The sequence below is a fragment of the Prionailurus bengalensis genome, chromosome A2 (genome assembly GCF_016509475.1).
Source record: "Prionailurus bengalensis isolate Pbe53 chromosome A2, Fcat_Pben_1.1_paternal_pri, whole genome shotgun sequence".
Taxonomy (NCBI): Eukaryota; Metazoa; Chordata; class Mammalia; order Carnivora; family Felidae; genus Prionailurus; species Prionailurus bengalensis.
Window position 1 is genome coordinate 36,620,497 of NC_057348.1, and position 24,403 is coordinate 36,644,899.

At 41.1% G+C, this 24,403-nt stretch overlaps 1 protein-coding gene across 7 annotated transcripts in view; it reads right to left on the minus strand.

The window, feature by feature from the left end:
• The window catches only part of FRMD4B (FERM domain containing 4B), a 324,025-nt gene that overhangs the window by 88,990 nt on the left and 210,632 nt on the right, over positions 1-24,403 (minus strand). For all 7 annotated transcript variants that reach the window (XM_043587910.1, XM_043587913.1, XM_043587911.1 and 4 more), the window contains one exon: positions 13,294-13,378. In XM_043587910.1, coding sequence (XP_043443845.1) covers positions 13,294-13,378 — 85 coding nt within the window. The remainder of the gene's footprint in view (positions 1-13,293; positions 13,379-24,403) is intronic.

Below are 24,403 nucleotides of genomic sequence, written 5' to 3' on the forward strand. Positions count from 1 at the left end.
GTCACTGCGCCACACAGCCTCTGTAGGCAGCAGGGACCAGCTAAGACTCGGGAGGCACTCAGTCTTGTTGATTTTACTTTCTAAAATGCCTCAACCCTGCTACCCCTTTGTCCATTCTTTAATCATTCACTCATTCACTTTTTCAGCCATTTAACAAACTTTTACCCACGATGTACGTCCTAGGGATTCTGACATAAAGAAAACTTGGTCCCACCCTCACTGTATGAATTTATACTTAATGAAATAGAACTCTGTCACTGCCAAGCATCTCTGCAGTCCTTCCCCATACTGCACAGAGTCCCCAAACATAAGAACCTACAGAATAGAGGAAGAAAAGTGGACCAGGTACAGCTAAAGCCTAAACATACACAAAAAGTTTAAAGTCGAACAAAACGTAAAATGTAGTCAGCAACTGATCTCAACCAAGAAAAAGACATGCTCAAAAGAAAGAAAGATGTCAAAATGATACAATTAATGCCCTAGTCTTGGGATTATGAATCAACACCTTTTTTTTTTTGCATTTTTCTTCATTTTCTAAATTTTCTACAATTGACAAGTGTGATTTTTACAAGTGGAAAAAAAAAAAAAACAACAAACAAACCCATTCTGCCAGTTGTCTTTAAGAGAAGACCTTTTGCTTTTCCAGATAAAGCAATTAGGAATTTTCGACTTCCATTAGCTTTGCCCGGCGAGAAAGGTGATGGAGCGTTTTTCTAACAGAAGGAAAGTGATGAGAAAAAATCTTTATTCTCTTCACACAGCTTTAAAGAGGTAAAGTTCAGCGAACACACTGATTGGTTTTGTCTTTATTTTTATGATTTAAACTCATTCAAGCTTCTTGGTTTTTTTTTTTTTTTTTGGTAATGTTTACTTATTTTTGAGAGCGCAAGTGGGAGAGGGGCAGAGAGAGTGGGACAGAGGATCCCAAGTGGGCTCTGTGCTGACAGCAGCAAGCCTAACGTGGGGCTCGAACTCATAAACTGTGAGATCGTGACCTGAGCCGAAGTCGGATGCTCAAGTGACTGAGCCACCCAGGTGCCCCCAACCTTCTTGTTAAAGAAAATTATAAAAGCATTGCTTAGGAGGCAAAAGTTCCATAATCTCTCTCTCAGAGATAATAGAAATTTAGGCTATGCCATACTTTTTTCTATTTTTTCTTATCGGTACATTTAATATACATAAAAGTAAATAATAAAGTTAACTACAATCACACTATATTTATAGTTCTGTAACTTCTTTAAAAAACTTTTTTTGGGGCACCTGGGTGGCGCAGTCGGTTAAGCGTCCGACTTCAGCCAGGTCACGATCTCGCGGTCCGTGAGTTCGAGCCCCGCGTCGGGCCCTGGGCTGATGGCTCAGAGCCTGGAGCCTGTTTCCGATTCTGTGTCTCCCTCTCTCTCTGCCCCTCCCCTGTTCATGCTCTGTCTCTCTCTGTCCCAAAAAAATAAACGTTGAAAAAAAAAAATTTTTTTTTAAATAAAAAAAATAAAAAAAAATTTTTTTTTTAACGTTTTATTTATTTTTGAGAGAGACAGACAGAGTGTGAGCAGGGGAGAGACAGAGAGAGGGAGTCACAGAATCCAAAGCAGGCTCCAGGCTCCGAGCTGTCAGCACTGAGCCCGACAGGGGGCTTGAACTCACGAACCGTGAGATCATGACCTGAACCGAAGTCAGATACTTAACTGATTGAGCCACCCAGTCACCCCAATAACTTGATTCTTTTTAAATGTGACAGTGTAGTTTCGACACATTTCCATATCAATAGAGCAGGACTAATCTACTCTTTGATGACTACACAATACCCAATCACATGAATGATTTGGCCTTTACTTAATTAATCCCCCGTTAAAGTGTATTTAGGCAGTTTCCAGTTTCCTACTATTAGAAACAATTATCTAAGATCTTTTTATATTTATCTTTTCATATTTCAATAATTCCTAAAGTTGATGGACAGCTGGGTAAAAAGATATGTTCTTATGTTTTGAAAATTTTTTTTATGTTTATTTTTTTTGAGAGAGACAGAGAGACACAATGTGAGTGGGGGAGGGGAAGAGAGAGAGGAGAGAGAGAGAATCTCAGGCAGGCTCCACACTGTCAGCAAAGAGAGCAGTGTGGGGCTTGAACTCACGAAACAGTGAGATCATGACCTGAGTCGAGATCAAGAGTCAGGACGCTTAACCTACTGAGCTCCCAGGCTCCCCGATATATTCTTACTTTTAATGGACATGGCCCGACTGCCCTCGAAAGCCACATAGACTTTTAAGAGAGCTTTGGCGCCTCTGGGTTCACACACTTAAGTGCAAATGGCATTAAGACTCTGAGGCAATTATGCAATATGTTGTATCACTCTAAGTGTGGTAAGAGTGTGTATCAGGGGTGTTAGGCTGAGACTCTCACTAAGTCTACTAATGAAAGGGCACATCTAAAAAGGTCTCAGTCAAGAAATGGGGTAAGAAGGAGGATAAGAATAAATGTGATTGGATAGGCTTACAATACCTCTAATTTTTAATAGGATTACTAATGCTTGGCTCATTTGTATTTCTACATTTATTTGAGGTACAAAGAGATGGGAACTTATTAGCAAAGAAAAGAGAGCATAGTGAAATCTATTAAGGCATTAATGACCCAAGTTCTCCTCCTTTTTGGTTTGGTATCTACTCCTGCTCAGTCTGAAGCAGAGGAAGTCCGTAATTACTGGCTTAGTACCCAGGTCAACATCTCTTTACTGACTCCGAAGATGTTTCATTTAAAGAATCAGAATAGACCAGGTTTTTATCTATGTCAGATCTAACATAGACTAATACCCAGGAGGTTTACAGTTGTCACTTTTTGCTTTATTATTTAATGGTATAGCATATATTCACAGTGGCATTTCCACAAGTATAGTTTGAGGTCAGTTAATAAGTATAGCTTGAAAGAAAAATTTCATATGCAAGTAAGTCTGGACAATATCGGGTTAAACAAAATCCCACGTTTGCTTATTGAAGAACTTCCTGAAGTCTTGAACATGTTCAAGGCATGTGGTGAATTTCCAAGAAAGTGGTCTAATAGTTTCTTAAAATCCTTTTGGCAAGAAAGTAGCTTATATTCAGGAGAGAGATTCTTCAGCTGTAGATTTAAACTATAGTATTCATCTGTGTGTGTGTGATTACAAAAGCCTAATTCTGGGGGTGCCTGGGTGGCTCAGTCGGTTTAGTGTCCAACTTCAGCTCAGGTCATGATCTTGTGGTTGGTGAGTTCCAACCCTGCATCGGGCTCTGTGTGGACAGCTCAGAGCCTGGAACCTGCTTCAGATTCTATGTCTCCCTCTCTTTCTGCCCCTCCCCCGCTTGCACTCTGTCTCTCTCTTTCTCTCAAAAATAAATAAAACATTAAAAAAAAAATACCTTTCAAAACCAAAAACTTCTCAATACAGAAAAAGCCTAAGAGAAAGATAAATCGTATATCTAAAATTCACGCAACAAAATTAGTTTCCTCAGCCTCCAAATAAATCTTAAAAAAAAAAAATCTCAATTCTGTTTGTGAGATTCCTTGTATTGCAGTATTGCGGAGCTAGGAAAATGTCTGACACTGCTTTTTAGATTATTAGGAAGGAGTAACAAGAAGCATCAGTGGATGCTGGGTGTGCTCAGTCTTTCCAAGGTCCCTGGCATCTTTCAGAAATATTATGTCCTTGTAAGTATCATCATAGTATATTGCCCTTAAAATAAACACAATACACATCGACACACAAACATACAAAGGCAAGAATCCTTACGATTTAGGACAGGCCATGGGAAGGTACTGGTGCTAGAATAATGCAGCACTCATCACAAATAATGGCCCTTAACAAGAATGCAATAAATTTTTACTGACTGACTGAATGAATGAATGATAAGTACTATGGTTTCTGGAGCTAGGCTGCCTAGTAATTACTCCGCGACTAACGACCTATTTAACCACGGCCAAATTACTTAATTTATTTATGTTTCCATTTTCCTCATTTGTTAAAGCAATAATAAATAATAATCCTGGCTGTTGCCAGGATTAAATGAGCTAATGAATGAAAAAAAATCAATGCCTGCTGCTTGGGGAGCTCTCTGTAAAGTCAAGCTGCCATCCTTCTCCTCCTCTTCACCCCAGGGCATGATCTCGACCCCAGGGCACCTCCTGAACCCCAGTTGCTTTGCCTTCTCCTGCCTTTTCTTTAACATATAAATTTTAAACACAGCAAAAGGGACAAGGCGGCCAATACTATTTGAATTTTCCAAGCGTGTCTTCAAATCACTGACTTGAAAAAAGGGTGGTGGTGACACACGTTGATTGAGTACTAAAGTCAGATGTGGTCAAGGGGGCCTCCGCAAATGACAACCGGGGCCAAACCTCCGGTCCTGTATCGTGCATCGAGGCTTTTCCAGCGGGCAACAGGTCGTCCAAGGTGGACCACTGCCCACACGCCGAGTGCTTCCAGGCTTCCCCGGTATCAGTTTCGGCGTTTCCACATCATCACCACCTGGCACAGGTGGTTGTTTTGCAAAGGGAAGGTGTGCCCCTCTCCATTCTCACTGAGGAAGCCAAACAGGTTCAAGAGCCCTCACCTGATGGACGACTCAGACAACAGCTCTCTCCTGGGGAACACTTGACCCACACGGCCGTTTGTAACTTTCTGACGGGCTCTGTTCCTCCGTGAGTGCTAGTGCAGTTCGGAAAGGATCTGAGTGCTTTGTCCCCCAGGCCAACCTGTGGAGCCAGTGGTTCCTAGCGTCCAGAGGCACCTGTTAACCACCCTGGGCTAAGAGCATGAGCATGTACAACACAGTTCGGAATAAGGGAAAGAGGGAGCCTATGCTTCAGATGACCCGGATACACCACCTCCATGGGGAGCCGACAGACGACCCCCAGCCATCTGGAAGCAGTATGTGTGGTGGTGAAAGTCAGATTCTGGCATTATACTGCCTGTGATGAATCCTGGCTCCTCCACTAATTCAGCTGTGTGACCTTGTGTACATTACTCAACCTCTCTACCTCAGTATTCCCGTTTGTAAAATGGGAGACAACAGCAGAACGTAGGTATGGTTTGGAGTGGGAAGTAAAGGAATGAATAGACGGAGTAAGCACGTATGTATTCAGTACTCGTTAGTGGCTATGACCTGCCTGCTCTTTAATACCAGGCCCTGAGTTCTGACTCACCGAGGACACTTTTATTTCCCTGGAGCGATGACCAAAGAAAAGTCCAGACAAATGAGAGATGCTTTTATAGGCCGGGGTCTCTTGCTGTTGTAATTTTCCAAGGACACTCTGCCCACCTACCAGCTCTGTGACATTAAGCAAATTACTTAACCTGTCTGTACTGCTGTTCTTTTATGGCTAAAAGAGGATCACAGGTTTTCTTCATTATGGGCTACAGTGAGAATCAAATGCAGTGAAATGTGTACCATTTAGCACAGTACTGGCACACAAAAAATGTACAGAAAGGGCTCTGAAGACATTTCTTTCCTTCCAAGTAGTCTCAGAGCTGGAAAGCAATTTCATACCTTCCTCTGCTCTCCTGTTCTTAAGGGAAAATGCCTTTTTCTGTTTTAACTGCCAGGAAACAAGAGGAAAAATGAAAAGGCATCTTTCTAGAGTCCTCTGTGGACCTTGATTCATATTTCTCAAGGCCAGTTTCAACCCATATTTAACCATTCTGCATGTTTAACACGCAGAAAATCCAGGGGTTCTTCAGCTAAAGTGCTCAGGAGAATCACCAGAGAACCTTGTTGAAAAGGCTGATTTCCAGCTCCCTCCTCAATTCTGATTCTGTGGTTGGGAGAGGGGCAAGAAGGCAGGAGTTTGCTTATTCAAAATGAGCATTTGTTGTATATCTGATAAAGGTAGTCAAAGGTCACACAGTGAGAAATGCTGCCCCAATCTCACCAGATCATTTTGCAATGGGAAAAAAATGGCTCAGCAATGCAAAGATCATACAGCTGGTATGTTTCAGAGGTAGCCCTAGCCCTGAGCTTTTCCTTAGAATTACATTTCATTGACAAGAGCCAACACAACAGCATGATTTTTAACGTATTTTCTCATGTTGCAAATTACAGCAGAACAGAAATACCGAATCAAGTGAATGGCTCCAAAAGGACGAGGAAACATGAAGCTAAGTTATTGTCATAACTAAGCTAACGTAGACTCTTTTTCAGACAACACATTTCATTTTCACTGATGTTTAAATTGGGATTTAAAAAACCGGGAGAAAAAACAAGACATCCTCAGAGCATTTCCAGTTATAAGCAGTCTCAAACAGTGCTGGCAGGTAGCAGGCATCCAATAAATAACTGCTAAATAAATACTCTCTTATGTGCTCAGTTCTAGCCATCATTGGCTTTGGCCTATATGCCGATGGCTTAATAACTGAAGTTGACCAGAACTGGTTTTCTGTAAGACTGTTATTGACATTTAATTGATATCTATAATGACTAGAGAAAAATCCAAAAGGCTTTTGACTTTTTAAAATAAAATATCAGACGATACATTAAATTTTCTCCCTTTAGAATCATTCTTACTCATTCTTTGCTGAAAATGGTATTTAGAGTCATCAGAGCTTTGCTAAGTGTTATTCAGTAATACCTTGAAAGTGAATTTTTTAGGATTTTAGGCGTTTAATTTCGCAGTAAATTTATATACATTCATAGTTAATACTAGTCAAATTATACAACAGACCAGTGGTTTTGTTTATCCCTTGACTTCTTGGGAAACAAGCATTCATTCACTTAATGAGTCGGTCAACAACAATACATCGAATGCCCAATTTGTACCACACTGTGTACATGGGGATTTCCTTTGGAGTGAGCGAAAGTGAAAAATCTCTATCCCTTTTTTCAGACTCTTCTGGAATACCCAAACTCAAAAATGAAGCCCAATATTTCTTTCAACACAAAGTTAACAATGGCTTCTTCACTATGCAGTATGGGCAATGATATATACAAAACCATTGGGAACCACACAGTGTTTCAAACGACATACTCACAGAGGTGAATTTTTAAAAGACAGAATCCATATTTACATAGCTATGCAGAGCTTCAGCAACTGTATGAAACTTCATCACAAGTCATATTTCTTGGTCACCAAGCATGCAAAAAGATACTGTGGCTTTGTCAATATTTGCAAAAAGAGCTCTCTTTTCCCACCTATATGTTTCTGTCCTCATTGGAAGGAAGGAACTGACAGAAGGGGACAGCTATCTGTCAGGGAGGAAGAAGTGTGTATAGGGGTGATCAGAGGTGCTGAACACATCAGCACAGTGTGGAAGGAAGCCCCTTTCACTGTCTTATCCAGCAATGAGTTCCGAATTAACCATGTCAGTGACTGACTTTCACCCATTGGGAATCCACCTACATGTGTTCTATAGCTGAGACTGTGTTCTCAAAAAACTTATTTACTCCTGTGTCCATGATTCAGCTGATAGTCCCCATGGGCAATATTCTTAAATTATCATGTCTTAAGAAATTACTTAAAAGCTGCTTTACCACACAGCTACCTGATCCTGTTATCATTTACTGTATTCTATAACATCTCTTGGGATTGTTTCTTAGTAGTCATCTGTGTATTACTTAGAAAATGTTCAACTCTAAATTCTTACAACTCACGTTAAAAAAATTATTGCAATAACATTCATAGGTTACAGTGCCTTTCAATATTATATTTTGTAAAAGTTCTAAATTCTTTGACAAGTGGCCAAACACTCCCATTTAGAAAGGAAATCTCAGGAATGGACATTCATAAGATGGAGAAGAATTTAAAAGAACGTTACTTTTCAGTACTTTCTGAAAAGGGACCAAGGGAATTTAGCATACAAAGCTACAAGAGAAATATCATGAGTTTAAATTTACATCCTATCTTTCTTTACACAGCAACACAGTGAAGAAGCAATCAAGAAGACTGTTTCACTGGACCATGGCCAGCTAGGTGGTGAAAAATATAACAAGGGCGATTGTATTTCTCCACATAGGAGATGATGACCAACTGTGGTTTATGAAATGTTTTCTTATGACTCAGTAAACCCTGTATTTGCTATATAAGTATCTACTTATCAGTCAACTCTTGGAGTTCTTCAGAAAGCTCAAGTCTCGACAAAGAGAGCCTCTAATAAAGTCTTTAGTGCTGAAGACATTTTACTTTCCCCATAGAATTAGCCAAAAACTCTGATTTGAATACTTCTGCTTGTAGCCAAGAGGGATTAACAGGGACTGGATTTACCTTCTCACCACCCCCCCCCCCAAAAAAAACTACACAACTAAAAAACCAGCCAATAAATGTGAAACAAAAGTTTTGAAAACACTGAATAAAAGGTGGGGTGCCTGGGTGGCTCAGTCAGTTAAGCGTCTGACTTCGGCTCAGGTCATGATCTCGCAGTCAGTGAGTTCAGGTCCCGCATTGGGCTCTGTGCTGACAGCTTAGAGTCTGGAGCCCGCTTCAGATTCTGTGTCTCCCTCTCTCTCTGCTCCTCCCCCACTCATGCTTTGTCTCTCTGTCTCTCAAAGATGAATAAATGTTAAAAAATTTTTTTAAAAAAACACTGAATAAAAGGCAACAAAGGACAGTGAACCTTGAATGAGGTGAACCCCATGACAGCACGCACTTATTGCCATGAGAATGTTTCTAGGCTGTGAAGGTGTTACACAGATGGAGCATGGTGGATTCTCTGAGTTGAGGAGACAGAGCTGAGAGACTGGGGTGACCAAAATGGATAGAATTTGCAGGACAGAATGCCAAAGAAAGGAGAGCTGCACAGAGAGAATCCTGAAGAAATGCCAAGTACTGATCACTGCATACATGGAAGGAGACTGCCCAAGGTTGGGGAAAGAATTATCCAAGAGGATGGAAGGGAAGGGTACCTGGTTTTCTCACAAGACTGGTTCCCCATAGAAAAAACTCATAATTCATTGGACATTGAGTAGAGTACTTAGGAGGGTCTTGCCTCAGTAATGGAAAATAATTAGTTTTAGAATGAACACTGCTCTGGGCCAGTCTAACAAATAATAAAACTAAGAGTTGAAAACAACAACAACAAAAGGTCTAACTAATCACATTTTATCCCAAAACCAATGTCAAAAATATTTACAGGAATATAAAAATATGCAGCACCCAAAAAGTTAAATTAAACAATGTCCAACATCCATTCAAATATTATCAGGGATGCAAAATATGCAGGAAATAGGCAGGAAAACATGACCCATAATGAGGAGAAAATTGAATCAGTCAAAATGTACCAGAACTGACCCAGATATTAGAATAAGCACAGAAAGGCATTAAAACAATTAGTATAACTGTATCTCATATTTCAAAAAGGGGTCATATGCAAAATACAAAAAAGATCCAAGTCAAACTTCTAAAGATAAAAACTCAGTATACTGAATGAAACCAATGGCAAATTAGATTTCAAAAGAAAAGATATAAAATTGAAGACAGAGCAATAGAAACTAGCCAAACTAAAGCATGCACACAAAAATAACTAAATGAAAAGAGCATCCCTGGATTGTGGGATAATTTCAGGTCACCCAGTATATGTGTGATTGGAATTTGCAAAGGAGGTATGGATGGGAACAGAGAAAAATATTTGAAGAAAAAAATAGCTGAGATATTTCCAAAATTGATGAAAACTAAAAACACACAAATCCAAGATGCTCAATAAACATCAAAAACAAGAAACATGAAAAAAGCTATACTGTAGCACCTCGTAATCAAAAAAGCAGGGATAACAAGAAAATTTTAAGAGCAGGCAGAAGTATCAAATATTTACACAAAAAACAACATCATGTGCATCTATAACATATCAAAAAGTAAAATGTATTGCCCTGATAGTATAAAGGCTCATAGGGGAGAGACAGAAATATACTATTGTCAGGTTCTTGTGCTACATGTGAAATGGTACAACAGCACTTCGGGGTAGACATAATAAGTTACAGATGTATACTATAAACCCTAAAGCAACCATGGAAATAACAAAGAGTTATAGCTAATAATCCAATAAAAGAGATAAAATAGAATCATACAATACACAATAAATGCAACAGAAGGCAGAGAGAGGAAAAAAAATAACAGATGGGACAAACAAAAAATAAATAGGAAGATGACAGACTTAAACTTAACCATGTCAAAAATCACATTAAATGTAAATAGTATATAAAACCAGTTAAAATACAGTGATTGCCAAAACGCATAAAAAAAATCAATCACAAGAAACATAAAGAAAGCTATACCAGCACACCTCATAATTGAAAGCAGTGATAAAACTGATAGAACATTCCACTGAGTGACAGCAGAATACATTCTTCCCAGTGTACATGGATAATTTACCAAGATGGAGCATATTCTGGGCCATAAAACAGGTCTCAATAAATGTAAAAGGATTTAATTTCCACAAAGTGTGTTCTCTGACCACAGTGGGATTATACTAGAAATAAATAACAGACAGATCTCTAAAAATCCCCAAATAAATATCTGGAAACCAAACTGCACTTTTCTAAATAACATGAGGCCAATGAAGGTATAGGAAGGAGGAATTTGGAAATATTTTGAAACAATAAAAATGAAAACACAACATATCAGAATTTGTGGGACACTACAAAATCACTATTTAGGGGGAAATTTTTATACTAAATGCCTATATTAGAAAATAACATCTTTATCAGCTTCTATCTTAAGTGGCAAGAATAAGGAGAGAAAATTAAGCCCAAAGAAAGGGGAATAAAGGAAATAATAAAGATAAAAGGAAAAATGATAAAGGTCATAGCAGAAATTGATGAAATAGAAACCAAAAAAACAACAGAGAAAACCATTGAACCAAAAGCTGGTTCTTTGAAAAGCTCAATAGTGATTGACTTTTAGCCAGACTAATTAGAAAAAAAAGAGAAAGACATCAATTATTAATATCAGGATCAAAAGAGGTAACAACATTACAGACTGCACACATCAAAAGAGCAATAAGGAAATATTATGAACAACTATGCCCATAAATTTGACAACTAATAAAAAAGCATGCAGACTAGAAAGGAAGAAGTAAAACTAAGCAGATGCCATGATCATCTATAAAGAAAATTTGATGGAATCTACAAAAAGCTACCAAAAATGGTAAGTGAGTTTAGAAAGGCTGTAGGATTCAAGAATAATACACAAAAACAAATGCATTTCTATAGAATTAGTAATGAACATTCAGAAACTGAGATAAAAAGATATCACTTATGATTTTATCAAATAATATGGAAGACTTGGGGACAAATCTGACAAAAGATCTATATGCTGAAAACTATAATCACTGCTGAGAGAAATAAAAGATGACCGAAATATATGGGGATATATACTGTGTGTTATGGGACTGATGACTCCAAACTTCTAGGTTGTCAATTTTTTCTACAGTAGTCTACAGACTGAGTGCAATCCTCATGAAAATCTCATTAGGTGTTTTTCATTTTGTTTTGTTTTGTTGTTTTTAGAAATTGTCAAGCTGATTCTAAAATTCATATGGAAATGTAAAAACAGAATAAACGAGACAACTTTGAAAAAGAACCATGCTAGAGTTTGTTTTGATTTTGAGACACAATATAAAGCTATAGTCATCAAAACAGTATGTCATGGGCATAAAGGTTGACAATTAACGAAACCAACTACAGAGTCCAGAAATAAACTCATGCACATGTGGACAACTGATTTTTGAAAACGACTTTGGAAAACAGAGTGGCAGTACCTTAAAAAGTTAAGCATATCTGCCATGTGATCTAGCCATTCTGCTCCCAGGTATTTGCCCAAGAAAAAAGAAAGCATGTGTATAAACAATAACTTGTACATGAATGTTCATAGCACTTTTATTTGTAATTGTCCCCAATGAATGCATCACTTCGCAGTATATAAGTGTAGCAAATCATCTTACTGTACTCCATAAACTTGCTGTTCTATGTCAATTATATCTCAGTAAAGCTAGGAAAAAAACGAAAAAAAAAAATCACAGGGGAATGGAAAAACAATTTAAGGCACCTCCATACAGTGGAATACTTCAGCAATAAAAAGGAATGGTCTACTGACACACCCAACAACAGAGATGCATCTCAAAATAATTATGCTCATTGAAAGAAGACCAGAAAGATTATCTGCCGTACGATTCCATCTATATACACTTCTAGAAAATGTAGACTACTGTGAAAAAAAAGCAGATTTGTAGTTGCTGGGTCTATTCACTCTCTTGATTTTGGTGACCAGCTCATGGCTATTATATAGTGAATGCACTTTAAATATGTGCATTCAATTATTTCTGATAAATGAGTTTTAACAAAAACTCTGCTCGTACCGAGTCCTCAATCATTTAAAGCTGTATGTGTGCAGTGAGCCATAATTAACATTCTGGAGGTTCAGGGGAAGTGTACCCTAATCCGTATACAGCCTGCCCCCTTGTCTTTCTAGGCTAGGCACCATCCAGCTGTCCCTGGTCACTGCTCAGATTTAGGGTGATGTACACGGACAGAAAGGGCTCCCCCCCAGCCCCGGAAGTGGACATGGACTTCCGGAACACTGAGACTACAACCTAGAATGGAGAAGCCAGGTTCCAGATGAGCATCTCTGGGTTCCCAGACCCCCTGCTCTGGCCAAGGGTGTGCTCTGAGGAGGCCAGAGTGGAGGCCATGAAAGCAGTGATAGTCTGCAAGGTGGTAACATGTTGAGAATGTTCTATAGCAATTTGACACAGGTGCAACACCCAAGCATGGGATCATTTTTCTGGCAATTCATGTGTACTGAATTTTACAAAAGCAAGGTGTCCTCCAAAGATTAGATTAGATAGAAAACAATAAAACACAAAACTCGTCCCTCACCACAGATAACTGGGACACTGCTTTAAAACACGTGGCTCTGAGCACAGGTCCCTAAATAAGATTGGTTTCGAATTATGATAGATGTAGGGCATACTGTATTAAAAAAGATTCCCAGCCTGACTTTTTTTGAGGTTTCAATCACAATCCGACTGATCCATCTTTGTGTCTTTCTGGGTTGTTCTGTGTGGGGGATTAGCTAGCTGCATTTAGGTAGTGGTAACTGTCTGTGAGCATGATTCCCCTGCAGATGACTGTCTTTCTCGCTCAGAATTTGAGAAGAGCAGCCTTTTGTTAAATTTTTAAAAAGCTTTTTTTTTTTTTTTTTTATGGCAGGGTAGGAAGTACCAGTGAGAAAGATTATGCTCATTTTTCTTTGTTTGAACATGCAAGTATAGGCAATACCATTTCTTCCCCCAACTCCAGCCTGCCTGGAGTCATTCACTGAAAAATAACAAATAGGGTGCCTTACCTTGAGTACACAGGACTTTGCATTCAGGAAAAAAAGCTCCACGGTGGTTTTATCCTTCAAAAATGATATGCTCTCAATGTAAAACCTGGAAAACAGTACAGAAGTGTGTTTCTTCAGATTTTTTTCCTTCTCTCAGCATGATTTTATGTCTTCATTTGGCATCCCCAAAGGCGCAGAGGATTTTGACGAACGAGGAAATGCTTGTGCTTTTTTTTCCTTTTAAAAGAAATCTGTAACCCGTATGTATATGTACATCATGTACACATATATGCACATGAACGTAGACATATATGCACATAAAATCTCTTAACAGAAAGTTTTTGTGTGTTGGACGGCAAATTCAAGAGAAATCCAAAATGGTAACCAACTGCAAACCCAGCTTTCTCTGCGTTGCTCATTCTTTGACGCATGTCTTGGGTGTTCATAATCCCTCAGGCAGCTTCAAAACAAAGCCCAGGTGAGCTTTGAAGGTTGAAAGTGGAAGTGGACTGAGTAAGAACTATATAATGGAACTGGGCGGTCTGCTCTGGTTGTCAGGCTTGAGGTGGGTGTGAGGGCCCCATGCCCACCTCACTCCTGTCCACCAGGCAAATTTCAATCACACCCTGCTCCTTCCCTCTCCTCCTTCCAGGCCAGGGTTTTCTCTTGGCTGGAAGCCAAGCCCTCAGTAGCACTTAACCTTGGACTTTTTTCATGCAAATCAGAGTATTCTAGGCCTACCCCATCCCCCTTGCCAGGGCCTTAGCTCATTCAGTGTGTGAGGCCACAGACTGCATGCAGGTCCCTGCTCTAAGGAGAGCTCTCACAGCCCCTGTAAGGAGAGGAGGGGGTCCTTCCCTACCCCTCTGTTTTCAAAATCCTGAAAGGATGAGGCTGGCCAGTGAAGGCTGAGCTCTGGGGGGTTTGGGGGGAGGGCCAGTGGGCCAGCTGAGGCCCAGAAGTTTTTCTCAAGTGTTGGAGGCTCATTTGATGAATAATGCATGCAGAGACTTAATGCCCCAAGACAGCTCACTGGAAGAGGAACTTGCCCTCCGACTGGGGAGAGTGCAGATCTACCAGGGCTAAAGTGGCTTGGTGAGCCCGACCTTAGCTCTGCACCGTCATGACCTCATGACCGTTGCTGGGCATTTGTTCCCCACCTCCCTCCCCCCAACAATGACAGAATGTTGGATAAATACACGAACTTGGAAAGGACCACGAATGCTTTAATCACTGAGATGGCAAAATCGTTTGAAAAATTCCATCTCTAACCAGAAAGAGAATAAATCCACTTATTTCTCACTAACAAGGGCTTATCTTCTAAGTGAGATTAATGAAGACTGATGCCTGCTAGGTTTGTGAGGGAGGAAAGTGAAGGACTATGACAGGGAGGAAAACGTGGGGTTGGGGGGAAACCAACCAGTTTCTGATATAAATCAGTTTCTGATCTAGATAGGGAGTCCCTCCCCCATCATTTATTAGCTGCATGGCCTTGGGTAAGTTCATTAGTTTTTTTGTGTCTTTTCTAAAATGGGTGTCATGATTACGCTTATCTCATGGTTTGAGGGTTCGGAAAGGATTAAAGGAGATAATATATGGAAAAGACTCAATACATATTAACAATTGTTAATAAAACCCCACATTCTGGCACGTAATGCTTTGTGGCCCAGGGGGAAGTGACTCAAGCTTTGAGTCTAGGATCCCAGCCCTACAAGAGGCAGCAGCAGCTGGCCTCAGAGGCCCCCTTGCTTGGTGTCCATCAGGGCAGTGACTCACTTCCTTCTGCCCCATCTGCTCCTGCTGTGGACTTGCCCTTCTTTCTCTGCCTGGGTGCCTTTGCTCCTGCCTCCCTCTATCTCCACTGTTTGTCACTCCTTCTGAGCGAATGCAAGTCAATTGTTTGTCAATTCCTTATCCCACATTAGGAGCCTCTCTTGGGTTGATCTCTCCTCCTTCCAGGCCAGTTAACTCAACGGCTGTATCCTGAAGGAACTTCCAGGTCAACTCGGTGTTGGTGGTGGCAGTTTCCTGCTTTCTTTGCTTCTACATGGACTTTTATCCCCGTCAACATAGGTTTCTGGCTGGCAGCTATCACACCTACTGTTTCCTGAGCTCCTGCTTCTGGCTAGCAATACACTCAGTGCTTTTCATGCATCGTTTGATTTCATTCTCGGAGAACCATCTCATTTAATCTGTAGTACAGCTGGATGCCATTGGTAGCAGGTGGCGAGGCCCTTTTACAGATGAGGAAACTGAGAGATGGAGATGTAAAGTCATCTTCCCCAAGCCATACAGGTAGGAAGTGGTGGAGCCACGATTCAAAGTAAGGCCTGTCAGACTTCAAAGTTCACATTCCAAATCACTATGATATAATACTTTCCTACAATAACAATCACAATGAAATGTAACATGCTTACAATGCCATGGGGCCCGAAGGAGGGATGCAATTAACTCAGCTTATGAATCAGAAGGCTGCCAAGCTGAAATCCGGAGCACTAAGTGTCACAGGACACTAAATGTCCCCTTGGACAATTGAGCCGAGTCTTAAAGAATGCATGAGTTCACCAGGTAGCGAAGGGAGGAAAGGCATTCTAGGGAGAGGGCATTTTAGCCAGGCCAGTCCTCTGGCTAATTTTCATGAATTTAAGAAACCACATGCAGGGAGTTGGGTGGCTTAGCACCAAATCAGCTTGTGGCTTGTCTAACTCTGAACAGATAGCTTTATATCAGAAACTGGATTCACCTTGTTTCTGAAGCCTAAGCCCCTAACTATACCCTAGTTCCAGTAAACAGGTCCCTATCTTGTTTCCCACTACTTTCTGGCGACCTGCCCTGTTGTCTTCTACTTTTCTTCCTAGGCATCTGATTACCTGTTCTCTCAATCCAGAATCCTCTCCCTCCCCCAAGGGGGCCACTGTAATGACTTCATATTTATGGAGTGTATGAAAAGTGCGTATCGTCCTTTGGGAGAATGGCTCCCCAGGCACACCTCTCAACATGTATCGTGAAGTGAAAACAAAATTCAGGGCTTCTTAATGAAATAAAACCAACTCTCCCAGACTCATAAAATAAAGACCTTTTGTTTCAGCCGCTTTTTGGCAAAAGGCTCCTGTTTCCTTTCTGAACGCTTACTTTGAGTGATTTCACCAAGATTTTGTGAAGTTCACACTTGCGGTTACATTTTCCGCCTCGAAATGAACTCAGGCTTTTTGACTTGGTATATGTTTTATAGACAAACCTCATACTGCTTAGTAACTACAATTTTTTTGAGAAGAAAATTTGCTTGAGCCATTTGCTTGGAGAGGTTTTGTCTCTAATGTGTGTGCTCCCTCCAATAGTGGTCTTTGTTCCTTCTTGATGGGACAGGTGTTCACCTAACCATTCATCAATGGTAACAGAACATCACACTTCAGGGGTATGATAAAGATGGCTCGGGGGAGAGGGAAGACTGTCCAATGACAACACATGTGTGGCAAAAAGCAGATCATGGGAATTGTTTGGAATGGGCCACTTGTCAACAGTCACTTACGTGTAGGTGGCCAATATTTTCCTGTTGGGGCATTTATTCACAGAGATCAAAAGTCAACACCATAAAGTGGGGAAGAGACTACTTTGAGCTTCGTCCTGGGGCTTTGAACCAGCCACCTGGGCTCTCAGGGCTCACTTTCCTTACTTGACCACATACCAGAGAAATGAGATGTTTCTACATGTGTTCAACATAATGGGTGGTAGGCCATTCAGCAGTCAATGAGTGGTGGTGATTATTACAGTACTATTATTATTCCTCCATTGATGGGACGATAACAAAAGGCCTTGACTGAGTTGGGAAACTTTTTAAAACTTCAGCAGGTTATCTTTCCTAAGCTCTCTCTCTCAAGGAAACAAAATGCTCTCAAAGTGTCCATTTTAACTGAGAATAGGAAAATGCTGTGAAACAGCAGTCCTTCGGACCAGTTACAACTTGTTCTCTCCAACTGAGCATATTTTGTCTTCCAAGGCTTCCTTATGTCTCAGTGATATCTTTGAAGATGGTGAATCGGGCAAGAATTGCTCAATTACTTTGCATTTTGAACAACGCTGAGCTTGTGACTGGCGTCCCGCGAGGGGCCTCCTTCTGGGTTTCAGTCCATCATTGTGGGTAATTTCAGGCACTCACTATGGCCGCGGGCCTAAGGAGATTCCTATCAGATCCCAATCCACATTCTGAGCAGGGAGATCTCTGCGTATTGCTTATAATGACCCTGCAACCTCCTAGTCTCGCTTTGTAACACATGCTGAAGACAGCAGAGTAATTTAAGATGTACTGCACTTTCTCCAAGCTATTAGGCAGGGCTTGTAGGAGTCTCAGATGCTCCTTTTATCTCTGGGAGGGGTGCAGTCTGGGAAAATTCCCCAAGGAAAGCACTGTTTGCTTCCACAATGTGCTCCCCCGCCAGGAAGACGCTCTCTCACTTCTGAATTTCTCTAGGAGAACCAGAGAGAGCCCTCTAGGGGAGCCTGTAGGAACCTGCCCTGTCGCTCCACTGCCACGCTGTGGCTCTTTGTGAGCTGCAGGAGGAAGGGCTGGAGGCACAGGAGGGTAAGGGCCTTGCTGTGACCTGTTGGAAAGGGGAGGAAGTCTCCAGCCCCAGGCAATCTGAAGTATCCAAGTGCTTGCTTCTTCCCTTCAAAACTGCAAAACAGTCTGCTCCTGTCCTCCCTGAAGAAGGTAGGGACAGAGGCTTGGAGAAGGAGGCAGGAAGAGAGGCAGGGGAGGTAAGATGGATAGGGTGGGGACAGCTGGGCACCGTGAATGATGAACATGGAATGATGAACAGGGCAAAAGTGACCTAAGCCAGATGGTCGCAAACCTTCCACATTCAAAGACTGTATGTATATCATATCGTGACATTTTTTTTTTCATTCATTCAACAGTGTCTGTCATTTATACCATAAAAATCATTAACATTTACTGAGGGTCCACCTTATATGTTTACAGGTTTAATCCTCCAACAACAAGGTCCATTTTACAGCTGAGGAAAATAGGCCCAATAGAGGGTGCAAAACACCACAGAGCTAATAAATGGAAGAGTTGGGATTCAAACCCAGGAATGATGCCGAAGCACTGATTTTCGGTAGGTGGACTGGGGTGCCTCTGGCAATGCTGAAGACATTTTTTGGATTACCTTGACTTACAGGGCATGCTGGCATCTAGTTGGCGGAAGCCTGGGACCCTGCAAACATCCTACAATCCAGTATAACTGCCCATGACAAAGAATTACCTGCCCCAAATGTCAATAGTGCTGCTATTAAGAAACTCTGTGCTGAAGGCCAAGCTTTAACTTCTGCACCCTACAGCTCTTTGCACAAGTCAGATTACTCATTCTTTCCATCTGCCCTTTCAATGTCACCCTGAGGACCGGTTATGTAGGAGAGGGAGCCGATTCCCACAAACGAGGTCTGCTTTTGATCAGAAAGCACACTGAGGAACATAATCCTCTAAGAAACTGCAGTTGGGATTGGGTACGAGTTTTGAGGTGTTCTGTGTCTTTCTGGAGCTCTCCTATGAATTAGGATGTTGGATCCTCACAGATGGAGGCCTCTAACAAGTGCCTGGAAATTCAAGACGGGTTATGCCATTTAGGAGGTCACGGTCAATATTAAGGCAATTAACAGTCACACTGTCCAGGTTCTGGGATATTGCGCGCTCAGATGGGAGTGTGGTGGGTGGCCCAGAGCACCAGCTGACCCCACACATCTGCTCAAAGAGTCTCTGCTGGGCCCACTCTAGGAGGAATCAGCTATTCCTCTGGGCTTTTGATCACATTCCTCCTTGAGGAGATAAACTTTGCTGTCTTCTCTTGCTCTTTGATAGCTTTAAAATAACTCAGGGTTAGCCACTCACAAACGTTCTAACTTCTCTTCCTTTTATCAATCATAATGCTTACATTAAAAGAAAAGTGCTTAAGTAATGTGTTCACTGTAGGAAAAAACATATATAGATAAGCAAAAAGGGAAAAAAAATCATTCCCATAATCATTCTACCCAGAGATTAACTACTGTTGACATTTTACACTTTTCCCCTACTCATAGATTTTACACAAGTGCAATCATGTTGCACATATTGTTTTGGGGTCTGCTTGAATATATTGGGGTGTCTTTCCATAGTAACAAGTCTCTTTTTTCACCAGTCTCTTTTTTTTTTAAACCTGTTGTGTTGTATTCCATATATGTATTTGACTTTCTTAAAAAAAAAAAAAATCAGGGGCGCCTGCGTGGCGCAGTCAGTTAAGCGTCCGACTTCAGCCAGGTCACCATCTCGCGGTCCGTGAGTTCGAGCCCCGCGTCGGGCTCTGGGCTGATGGCTCAGAGCCTGGAGCCTGTTTCTGATTCTGTGTCTCCCTCTCTCTCTGCCCCTCGCCTGTTCATGCTCTGTCTCTCTCTGTCCCAAAAATAAATAAACGTTGAAAAAAAGAAAAAAAAATCAGGTGGAATGATGGGGACCCACAGGTTACAGTCATGATGCTTCCTTGAGTCTAACTCTTTTTTTTAATTAAAAAAATTTTTAATGCTTATTTATTGTTGAGAGAGAGAAAGGCAGAGTGTGAGTGGGAGCGGGAGAGGGAGAAGGAGACACAGAATCCCAAGCAGGCTCCAGGCTCTGAGCTGTCAGCACTGAGTCCAACGTGGGGCTTGAACTCATGAACTGTGAGACCATGACCTGAGCTGAGGTCGGATGCTTAACCAATTGAACCACCCAGGCGCCCCAAGTTTAGCTCTTATTTAAAGGCTGAGTGTTCCAGAACCAGGCCAGGGGGTGCTGAAAGCCTGAGAAAGTCTTTCAAATGCTCCATATTTTCAGCAACTTTGACAGAAATGGAGTGGTTTCCCTTCTATCCCCCACATTTCTACTACTCTCCAATGAACACAGAGAGTTCTCAGCCCTGAGTGTCACAGACAACGCTTTAAGGGTTACCTCTGAATGGCCAGTTACAGTCCTGGGGCATAGCAGAGGTGACTTGGAAAGAGGAGGAGGAAAAGCAGGGAGGAGAAGACGGAAGACCAGAAAGGGAGGGGGTGGGGGAGCAAGCAAGAAGTAGTCTAAGAATAAGGGAGTGCAAGACCCTGAGACACTGCTTTGTGTGGAGCTGGGTGGTACCAGCCTGAGCCACCTCCGCCTGCCCTCCCCAGAGGGGATGGGAGGTTTTCCAATGAGGTCACGCCAAGTCCCTGCTCTCTGATTTAAATGCTTGTGTGCTCACTCACTATCAAGCTTTTCAAATGCTCACATCTGGGCTGCATTACCAAAGAGGCCCATGTGTTTGCAGAAGATAATTTACAGCAGCAAATAACAACCCCTGGCCTGGGGAAGTCCCCCGCAACCGGGGGAGTTTGGACTCACATGGAAATAGAGAATTGGTTCCATGAATTACGGTGCAGAAATAAATGATGGGGCCTCTATACACCCATGTGGCACACGTGTATTTAGCATGTATCGTTGAGCTTTTATAACTAAAGAAAAGACAAAGGTTTAATCCTGAAGTTCATAAAGGGAAAGCTAAGTGCCCTCACCTTCAATGTTTTCTTTCTTCCATGCAGAAGCAGCACGTGTTTTTGAGCTGCTCCCTGCGTCCTGGGGGAAACTAACCAAGAGAAAGTCGCCCTCTCCCCGAGACCCCCCTCTCTGACTGCAGGACCCCATTGTTTAGCTTAGGACTCAGTGAGATGATGCATGTCAAATATTTAGCCCAGTGCCTGCCATAAGGTTAATACTACATTTCAATAGAGGGAAAACTTCTTGAGAGCAAAACCGTATGGTATTTTTCTTTTTCATAAACACTACAACTTTTTAAAAATTGATGTTTTCTTATATCTTTATAGCACTTTGCAAAATTATTTTGTATCCCAATCTCTCTTTATTTGTCACACCAACTTGAACAATACCTTACTCACTGTCTTTAGTGCACCATATCGGAATCTGGGCCAGAATGTGGGGGATTTGGGAGTTGGAGGGGTGTGACCGTATAGTTTGAGAAATTCCTAGGACGATTCAGAAATGTGTCCCCCCTCCCTCTGGGGAAGTACTGGAATGAAACGTACTTAAAAAAAAAAAATCTAATCTCTTTTATTAAAGTGATCAATTGTTCACTGTGAGAATGCCATAACTTACTGAACCTATCTTCATTGTTGGCATTTGGATATTTCTAATTGTTTGCAACAAAAATAACAGGGATGCATATCCTTGTAATGTGCTACCACTGTAGGGAATCCTTTCTCATTGTGCATTAACTACTTGGTGACTGCACCTCAGTGACTGCTCTCAGTTATGGAATGAATAAATCACAGGGATGGAAGGTACAACATGGGCAATACGGTCAGCCGTATTGTAACAGCACTGTATGGTGACAGAGGGTAGCTACCCTTGTGGTGAGCCCAGCATAATGTATAGAGTTGTCAAATCATTATGTTGTACACTTGCAATTGATGTAACATTGTGTGTCAACTATAGTTCAATTAAAAAAAAAAAAAAAAGAGGTCCTGCGTATTTCCAGAGGCTCCCGTAGTGACCAATATCCAAACAAAACCAAAAGCCATCTTTGGTTCTATTCTTCACTGACTAAATGTGTAGCCAACTCAGGCAAGACCTCGAGGGTTATTGGCGGTGTCTACTGGGATATAACTCCCACCAACAGTTTTGTTCTCTCAAAAGAGAAGGCTAGAGGCCCTCTGGGAGGCACTGGACTTCACAGGGATGCATGTAATCGCCTTCCTGAGATCTCCAGAGAATGACATTCCACTAAGTGACCTCCATCAGTTAATTCTTTGTGTGCTTTTGCCTTATCATTCCTTTAATTAAGTTGCAGTAACAACAAGTACTTAATTGGAATAATAACAAAGACTATTATGATCTCATTGTACTGTTGGGAGGAAAAATTACGCAAATAATTAAAAAGTTGATAAGGGTTTTAAACATGCAAGTAGTTAAGGGGTAGTAATGGCTTGTGATTATGGGATACTCTCGAGATAACACTCAAGTAAGTGCTGAAACTCACAGAATGAGTAGCAGGCTACTTGGGTATCTCAGGAACCTGCTTCGAAAAGATAGGACTGCCTTATGAATGACTGAATAGGAAGGAAGACAGAGCTTTCTCCCCTCTTATTTTGAGACCAAAACTAGACCAGATATCAGCTGTTCAAGAACGAGTTCACAGTCTGGTGACTAAATAAATGGTAGTTGTTAAGTTCTCCAAAGACAAAGGGTTTTGCTGAGGAGGCATGCTGCGGAAATACTACATGTGTGTGCAAAGATAAAAAACCAAGGATGTCAGGGTGCCTGGGTGGCTCAGTTGGTTAGGCATCTGACTTCAGCTCAGGTCATGATTTCGCTGTTCCCGAGTTGGAGCCTTGCATCAGGCTCTGGGCTGACAGCTCAGAGCCTGGAGCCTGTTTCAGATTCTGCATCCCCCTCTCTCTCTCTGCCCCTTCCACACTCACACTCTGTCTGTCTCTCTCAAAAATAAACATTAAAATAATTTTTTTTAATTAAAACAAGATTAAAAAAAAAGCAAGGATGTTAACTGCAGCCTACATTAACATAGACATAATTGGAAGCAGCCTAGTGCTTCATAGGGGACTGGACACCTCAATTACGAAAGTGCAAAGAAATAAAGTAGATTTTTACATAAACGAGGAAAAATCTCCAGGTAAAAACAAAGTAAGTCACCAAGTAACTATCATCCTTACTTTTCTCTAAGAATAAAAGGGAGCTGGAGGTAGAGGGGAGGGAGGAAGGCTGGGGAGAGAGAGTAATTTCATATAATTTGAAATGTTTACAGTGACACTATAACATTTTGTGAAAAAATATATTGATGTTGGGCCACTGCTCAGACGCAAGATGAAAATTTCTCTATTCTCTGCCCCCTGCTTAATTACTAATGCTCACTTTTTCCTATTGCTTACTAGTTTGTTTGCCCTTTTCTCCATTTCCACAAACACACACACTCATGTCATACTCTTTCCAGGAAAGTCCTGTATTTTTCTTTAGGATTTCCACCCATTTCTCCACACCAGCTATGCTCCTGGACAAATCACCATTTATGTGACCTCCTTCCTGGGTTTCAAAAATATGATTTCTTGTGACATGAAAGAAATTCTAGGGCCAGCTTGCAGAGCAAAAAAGCAAAAAACAAATTGGGGATCATCCATACTTTATTTACTGAGTAAGGAGCAGTTATGATCCACAATCACCATCAATTCATATAAAACAAGATGCTTAAAAAAAGGTGGGACATCTTATTACCACACTTTGGATTTAATGTAGCAGACTCAAGTGAAAATTTTGTTAAAAAGTGTGTAAATCAATATGATTTTGTTAGGTAATCATAGTATATAAATTCTAAAAAAGGATAATAAGAAGCTTCCACGATGATGTCATAAAACAAAGCATATTCTTTCTTTCTTTTTTTAGTTTTGCTATCAAAATGATAAAAGGATCTGCTTCTGAACTAGACTGTCTAATGTGGGGCTTGAACTCACGACCCAGAGATCAAGAGCTGCATGCCCTACTGACTGAGCCAGCCACGTGCCTCAAACAAAGCATATTTCAACATCCAAAACATAACATAAGCCCAGAACACAGAAACATGCTTTCGGTTGATCTAGCGTTACGAAAGCTTATTTAGATTCCTGGGAAATCTACTACCTTACCTTATTTTACCATATTTGGCTTCAGACAAAGAAGACAGCTTGTCATGAAATTTATCATCAAATTCAGGTAGTGAGAAGAGTGGTTAATGCACAAAAAGGGGCTTTCAGCAAGACTGGTAGTGTTTTATTTCTTAAACTAGGCACAGTAACACAAGTGTTAATTTTTATAACATTTTATTTATCGTAGAGTGTGCATATTTCATGTGGAAAAACATTCCCATCATGGGCGGGCTCTAAGAAATCACTGTTTGAGTTGAATGCTTCCATTTCTGGAGGAAACATACATGGAGGCCCATAGGTATGGGTAAGTGAATTTCCTAATTAAGCAGAGCTCAGAGAATAGGTCAAGGACTCCTTACATCTTTCTCAGCAATCTCTCTGCCTGCAAGCTGAATTCAGATTTCTGTACGGCTAAGATAATTCTTTCCATGAGCATTTGTTTGCA